Here is a 7730-nt window from a genome sequence, read left to right on the forward strand (position 1 = left end):
AAACTATAATAACCCAGACTCAAGTTTCTTGTGGATATTTGTTGAGAAGTCTGATTCAGCGGTTTGTTCAGTTTAGACAACAAACATCATTTTTAGTTGTTGTAATGTGGGATTCTCTTCTAAGCTGCTAAACGTGACATTCACCAACATTTAGTTTATCTGCCAGCTTGAGATCAGTGAATTTTAAATATTTAGAAGCAGTTAAAATAAGTCCTCAGCCTCATTAGTGCAGTAAGCAGCAGAGGTAGATAATAAACCCAAATCAACACCTGCAGCCAGTTTATTAGATAAACCGAGTTCACTGCGGTTTGTAATTTGCACTCATTTGTTCAGATTATTAGTCCCAGTGCCCGATAGTGTTCCCATACATTTACATATTCAAACTGGAGGTATCGTATCTAACCAGTTCCTCTGAGCAGCAGGTAGACAGCAGAGATGGTGATGGCAGTGGCGGTGTAGGCAAACACTGCATTATAAAGATTGGTGGTCCTGATTTGTTCTCCCAGAGTCCTCTGAGTCTCCTCCAGACTCCTCACCACTGCCTCAGACTCAGCTCTCTCTGGTCTCTCATGTAGCAGCTGACCAGCTTGTGTCTGAAGCTGTGGTTTGGTCTCCAGCAGCTTCCTCATGGTTGACACTTCACTTTCAACTTTCCCAAGCCCTCGTTCCAGTTGTCCCAGTTTTGGTGGCAGGGACTCTAAGAGGGACTCGGTCCTTTTGCTTCCAGTGTGGAGATCTTTTAAGGCTGAAACAGACACAGAGGGCGAGTGTGGGGCTGTGCCTTCTTTGTCCTGGCGAACAGCTCTCCTCTGTGCGAAGGTTTCACTCAGAGCAACTCTGAGACTGTCAATGAGCGTTCGGAGCTCGTCCTGCTGGGAGCGATGGTTTCCAGCCTGGATTTTCAGGGCTTCCTGCAGGCTCTCTGGACCTTTCTGGGCCTCCAGCAGCAGATTCTTCAGCTCCTGCAGAGGAGAAAAGAGAACGTATATGAGCTGAAATAACTGCTGTCTTGGTGAGGATCAGATAAAGGCAAGTGTTAATTACAGATGGGTGACATATTAAAGGAAAAATCTACATTAAGGAGGCTAGTCCAGTCATTTTTCTAACTTAACCTGTTTTTAAGTCCAAAATTGGCCTCATGAAGGCTCTCTTAAAGGAACATGGCAGTAGGTTTTGCATAGCAAACCTTCCAGAAACAGGAACTACAGTGCTATTGGGTATGGGTATAGTTCCTGAGAAAGTCCACCACTTACTCCATTTGACTCGCAGTTTCAACAACGCTTGTCAACTGTTCTCATTCATCTTTTTCATTTTCTTATTTCTTGTTGGCATTTATAACAGTAAAGCTAAAAACATTAATAAAAAAATATGAGACACTTTTCAAAAACAGGTACAAAGCTTCACATTGTTGTTAGTGTTTAGTAAGACCTAGAGTTTAGGGGAGGGTGTTGGAACAGTGCCAGCGCAGTTGCTTCAGGTAAAAAAAAAAAAAAGAAATAAAAAAAAAAAGAATCGGTGCACTGAATGAGGTCCCCTAGTGTAGCACCCCTCCTCACCTGCAGGCGGACTCGGTTCACATATGTTGACCCCATGACTCCGATCAGGGCTCCGAGCACCGAGCCAATGATGGACCAGTTCTTGGTGCGTTCTGCTCTCGTCCTCTCCTTCTCGTGGCTTCCTCTAACGGCCACAGAGAATAAAGAAAACTTCTCCCTCTCTGAACCCTCTGCGTTCTCGTACGCTGTCCGGAGGCGGCGCTCCTCCTGCAGTGACAGAGAGGTGGGGTTCAATTCAATCTTCTTATCAGACATCATTAACCTCCTAGGACCTGGCGTCCACATATGTGGACATCACACTTTGGGTTATTTAGACCAAAATACTCAATTTTGCTCTACAAGGGCCTGATATCCACTTACGAGGAAACTATAGAAACTTTAAACGAATGTCTAACGAATGTTAGAAACCAAAATCAGGTAAAAAAATAAAAATAAAAACCTGGTAATTCTTTGTTCTTACATTCATTGGGTCCCAATACGCCCAAATATCAAAGAGTAATTAAAAATGCATGCCATGGAAAAGTTCAGGTCTTAGGAGATTAATGATGTATGATTGTATAATGTGAACTGTGGTTAACTCAAAATAAAAGCACTTCCACTTCCACTACTGACCTCAAACCAACTATAAAACCTAAACCAACAGTTGATGGACCACGTGTTGTTATGGAAGTCTTGACCTCAATTAAAAATAAATAAAAAATTTGTTTTTAAATCCATGCTTAATAGTCTCCAACAAACCAGTGATACCTGCAGTACGGTATTTAATTTTATTTCTTGTCACTCATGGCAGTAAAGTGAATCTCTGTGGTTTTTCGACTGTCTGTGAGATTTTGGTTTGTTTTAAACAAACCATCTGAAAAACAAATTACAACAAAAGCGACATGAAATTTAAGACATTTAATTTTTAATGACTCAAGGACATGGGTTTTGTGTATTTTAATAGCTTCAGCTCACTTGTAGGAGTTTGTGCTCCATTGTGGCCAGTTCCAGGTAGTGTGGCTCCTCCCTTGAGACTCTGTCCAGTCGGTCTCTGATCTCCTTCAGCCTGCCCTGCTGAGCCTCCAGGCTAGCATGAGCCTCACGAACTATCCCTCTGGCCACCATGAATGCTGCCTCAGCCTGGAAAATACAAAGATCTGTCAGAGAACTGTATAACAAGCACCTGACATTCCTTATTCATTATCCACTAAGTCATGTCGGCACAGACTAAACTTGGACGCCGTGTTTTTACTGACCTCAGTGACCTTTGTCTGAGCCTCGCGGACCTCATTCAGCCCCACAAACTCCTCGTACTTCTCCCACCAGTGGTTTACTGTGGCAGTGGCTGCTTGAGCCGACCTCTGACTCCACTGCCGCCCAAACTCACCTGCATGCTTAAAGATAAGAGAAGAGAGAAAAAGGATGACAGTGTTCAAATTTGTTTCATTGTGTTTTGAAGTTCTGTTGTTACCGTAAGAAGAAGATCCTTTTTGTACCTGTAAGACAGTCAAGGCACGCTCCTTCAGAAGCTCTGATCCTTTTTTCCCTTCAGAAGGGGAAGGCTTGTTTGGAGGTGGTGGTGGTGATGAACCAGGCTGATGGAGAGCACTGTAGGTTCGTACCTGAGTGAGTTTGCCAGGCAGTGAGTAGCGGGACAGACAGCATGAGCCATGAACCCAGAGATAGATCTGAGCACCTCTGTACCTGACAGAGTAAAGATAACATTAACCAGTTATATTTACAATCACAAATACAGATACAATGCTCACACCAGTACCTCATTGAGCAGAGCAGCAGCAGTACAGGTTAAGAATAGTCAGAGATTGACCGTCACAGCAGCCAACACTGGAACAGGCACCTGGGAGAATAAAGGGAAAACAATTTAATTTGATTAACTGTCAGCTTTATAAGATTTGTGGCATCTTGCATAAGGCAGTCCGCAGGGGGTGTGCTGTTGTAGAAGACAGACCATCTAGTAATATGGAGCTTCTTCAGATAACTTTTAAACCTCCCAGAAATCCTGCTTAGTAGTAGTGGTTATAGGCACGCTTTCAAAGGCAATTCAGGCACAGTGAGAGCTTAGTCTGCCAATAATAAGTCAAACTCGTTCCCGGTGGGTGCAGGACCTCACGAGCACTGCACTTTGTCACAGATTCGGTTCAAAAAAATGTCTGGATATAATTTTAAATATATCAAGAGTACTTTTCCACCAAGGTTACCTACTTCCTAGCTAGCTAGATGTTGCTCCATGTAGCTACCGGCTAGCTGACTTTTCATAAGTTTTAAACTGTTTTGGGACTCTGGTGATACTGTTATGTACACAGCGATATAACAGAGCAAACATACCCGTTTTCTTCAATTATGTCAGCGGACGCATAAGACACGAATTACGTTTCTTTAGGGTAACAGGATTGTAGCATATTGATGTCAAGTATTTTCTTTGAGACAGGCAACAAGCGGTCATTCTATTTCCGGTTCAACGGGGACCTAACAGCGCGGATTAGCGAGAAGTACCAGTTGTCTTCGCAGCAAACTTTCCTTTCATTTAAATTTTATAACAAGCTGTAACCATGTCTGGAAGAGAAGGTGGGAGATTGCTTCATTTGAGATTCGTCTGTAAAATCTGCACATCTTAAAAGATACTGACGATTTTCAGTTTAGCACGTTTATAGTTGGCTAATGCTAGCTGCCGCTAAAGATAACGTTTTCTCTGACCAATCGGCAGTTAAAAATGTGCCATATTACGATTTTTTTCTGTTTTGGGATATACATACGGAAGATAGAAGATATTTTAGGCCATTTTTTTTAATTATTGGGACTGAATGGACCATTCGGCTTATAAATATTATCTCAGGCAACAGACAATATAAACGAAATCTTTAAAAATTTAAATATATTCCTTCTTTCTTCGAATAACCCGTGGTGGTAACTAACATTTGTATTCGAGGCTCAAGGTTTCGCGGTCATCTGGCTGCCTGTTAAGTTAAAGCAGATTTTAAGGAGTTTAGGTTAATTTTTTTTTCCAAGCAAACAAAAGTCAAGAACGCTGTGTTATTTGAATGACGTAACTTGGATCATATTCCTTCGTATATTTCATTTTTATTCACTGGCTATTGTTTATTAGATATTGTAGATTTAGTTATATTTTATATTTTATTTTCATAACAAGGTAATGAAGATTGTTTAAACTTAGTCAATTTATTTTAAAGAGAAACGTTCAGACATTGTAGTCCATTGTTATAGAATGCAATTTTTTCCCCACTGTTTTTATTAGTATACTTTTACTTTGTGGATCTGTTCTTTAAATACGTTTGCCTAGCTTAGGTTTTCATATTTTGTATCTACTTATTGTGTTATTTATTAATTTACTTTTATAGTTCTGAGTTTCATTTTGCTCTCACGGTATTTATGTATCTATGTAAATTTTATTTCTCAGGAGGTAAAAAGAAACCACTGAAGGCTCCCAAGAAACAGAACAAGGACATGGATGACGTATGTATCTGGCTCTTTCCCCCCCTCACCATAGACTGTGTAAAACATTTAATATCAAGCCTCTAAATCATTTGCATCCCTTTGTAATCAAGATAACATGGATAAGACACATTTACATTGCATCATTGCAATATTTTATACATTTCGTTTTTGTTTATTTTTTAAAGTAAAGCTGTTTTCACAGATAATTTGATACGTAAACTTTGATGTATGGATCATTTCGCTAACCCTTTCTGTTTTTTGTGATCTACTTTGTCATTTAATTCTGCTTTAGTAACCTGTATTAATGCCCATTGAAAATTAGAACTGGTGATAAAAATGTATTCCTTAACTTGTTGATAACAAAATCAAATCAAATCATTGTTACACAACCCAGTGCGATGTCTTCAGGTGTCAGCTGAGAATCTGATAAATGGAAATCAGATGAAATATTAATTTTTGTTATTTGACTGAAGGGAAGAAATATTCAGAGGTAAATGTCAGCTGTGGTTTGGAATGAGCTGAGCATAAGACAGAAGCGTAGAAAGATTTTAGATTGTATGTGTCTCCGTAGGATGATGTAGCCTTCAAGCAGAAGCAGAAGGACGAACAGAAGGCCCTGGATGCGTTGAAAGCCAAAGCATCAGGAAAAGGACCTTTGAGTAAGAGCTGTGTTTATATTTTTACTTTATTTGTAAAGAACTATGCACAAAAACAAGAAGTGAAGAAATGCACCAGATTTATGTACTCCCGCAACTACTGCTACACTGCTCCGTGATCAGGTGCACACAGGAGTGATAAAATGCAAAATACATACTCAAAGCACAAGTTACAAGTGGAGTAATATAATACATGAATAATACCAATAATACCTGAAAACCTCCAGCCCCAGTCCCACACACAAAAAACAAACCAAGAAAACCCACACACTATAAAACCTTTGTATCTATATCCACCCAACATTCAATCACCAGACCATCCCACGTATATAGAAACAGAAAAAATCCAGATCAGGTTGAATTTATTAATTTTGTTTCATAATGACAAACCTTACATATTTCCAAACATACACATCATGATCATACACACCAGCTGTGGTGTTTCTATAACTGATACGTTACCAGCACACAGTGAGAGTTCAGGAATACAGTGACTTCAGCAAAGTGCTGAGCTGCAGGATTCAGGTGATCTGCCAGTTTCTGTAGCCATTTCAGTTTTCAGGGTTCACTTTTTGCAATTTTCTTATTTCCGTCCATAGACTGCTTTCAGATGTTTGTCAACTTGGTAGCTTAACCTTGCTTAACATTTCTTACCATGGCTACAGTGAAAGCCTCAGGTTAGCCCTGGTGTTTCACTGTACAGCTTGCACTTTCTCTGCAGGTCAGGAAACTGAAACAAACCCCAAACTTGCAGCAAATTTAGTCCAAAGTAGACCTCATGTCTCTCTGATGTTTGTGTCTCCTTTAAAATTCAAATATTTTATACTTTGTTTATGCTATTTTGTTTATGCAGTGATCTCTTCTTTTAAAAAAATAAAGTAAATTTATGTTATTGTTTGAGAAAACCTCTAATTTTAAAGTCTTTCAGTCATCAATATATTTTCAAACTTGAAATCTCACTGGTCACAGTTGTGGCTGCAGTTTTAATTAGATGCTTTCTAACACCCAATCTTTTTGTTTGCTTTCTCTCTCTTTCAGCTGGAGGTGGCATCAAGAAATCTGGGAAGAAGTAAAACCTGAGCTGCTGATTTTTGTTTGATCCTGTTCTCGCTTCCTTCGTCTTTTTGCTGAAAGACTACAGTTTGTTTTGCTCGTTAAAAAATAAACCGCATCAAACTCAAAACCTGCTCGGGCGCTCAACCTTTAGTGGAGTAGTACAGGGAATAAATTTAACGATGTTAGGTTTTCAAGGACAATGGCCCTCCAACTGTGATATTTCACTCATACACACAGATCAGCCACAAATCATTATTGTGTGGAGGCGTTGGCAGTGGATCTCTTTGGGCTCTTTCTGCCCATCGAGCCTGATTAGATTGAGGTCTGGGTATTTTTGGAGGCCAGGCCAACACCTTCATGTTTCTTAAGCAGTTTTTGCTTTGTGTATAGTTCATTGTCCTGCTAGAGGAGGCTGCTGCCATGCACCAATGTTTAGGTAGGCAATGACATCCTGTTCTAATGTTGTGGCTGATCAGCGTATATTGACCAATATCTTTAAATCTAGTTATGAAATGAAATGAAGGCCTGCAGCTTAAGATGTGGAAGGACTGTAAAACTAATGTCCACTGCATTTTGTGTCCATATGAAATTTCTAACCATCACAAACCAGCCCAAGTCCATGAGTTTTGTTATCTTGTAAAGAGGGAGATGCCAATAAAGTTTTTTGTTTTTAATTAATGCTTGTTATTATTTGTTCTTTTTAAAAGAATTTGGTAAGAAATCACTTAAAGCTTAATTATCAAGCTGTGTTTAAAATAACAGTAGTGATGAAGCTTTATTTGAAATGCTATTAAAATGTTTAATCTGTTTCTGGTTTTATTAAATTAAACAACAGCACTTTAGGACTGAAGAGACAACTGAAGTGTTGTAGTTACATACAGATTAAACAAAAAGGCACATACATGCTTGTAGCATTTTTTTTCAACTCAATATTTCTCATTCAGCAATAGAAACTGCTCTCAAAGTATGTATATAAAAGATGTTGCTTCAGTCTGAAAAGTGAAGCCAG

General features: G+C 39.3%; 2 protein-coding genes across 2 annotated transcripts; one reads left to right on the plus strand and one right to left on the minus strand.

Moving 5' to 3' along the window:
* Positions 1-218: 218 nt before the first annotated feature.
* ccdc51 (coiled-coil domain containing 51) lies at positions 219-3915 on the minus strand. Its single transcript, XM_085354439.1, has 7 exons — positions 3882-3915; positions 3313-3393; positions 3032-3239; positions 2792-2929; positions 2511-2675; positions 1557-1763; positions 219-962 (listed from the first exon to the last, which is right to left on the minus strand). The coding sequence occupies exons 2-7, from the start codon at positions 3315-3317 to the stop codon at positions 399-401; spliced, it is 1287 nt and encodes a 428-aa protein (XP_085210565.1). The 5' UTR covers positions 3318-3393; positions 3882-3915; the 3' UTR covers positions 219-398.
* A 103-nt stretch (positions 3916-4018) lies between these two features.
* Positions 4019-7371, plus strand: tma7 (translation machinery associated 7 homolog). The gene is made up of 4 exons (XM_085354440.1): positions 4019-4121; positions 4972-5027; positions 5581-5668; positions 6704-7371. Exons 1-4 carry the CDS (start codon positions 4106-4108, stop codon positions 6736-6738), a joined length of 195 nt encoding a protein of 64 aa, XP_085210566.1. The 5' UTR covers positions 4019-4105; the 3' UTR covers positions 6739-7371.
* Positions 7372-7730: the final 359 nt, after the last annotated feature.

The sequence above is a fragment of the Diplotaxodon limnothrissa genome, linkage group LG5 (genome assembly GCF_057381915.1).
Source record: "Diplotaxodon limnothrissa isolate DT_005_m linkage group LG5, D_limnothrissa_male_GT1.1, whole genome shotgun sequence".
NCBI lineage: Eukaryota > Metazoa > Chordata > Actinopteri > Cichliformes > Cichlidae > Diplotaxodon > Diplotaxodon limnothrissa.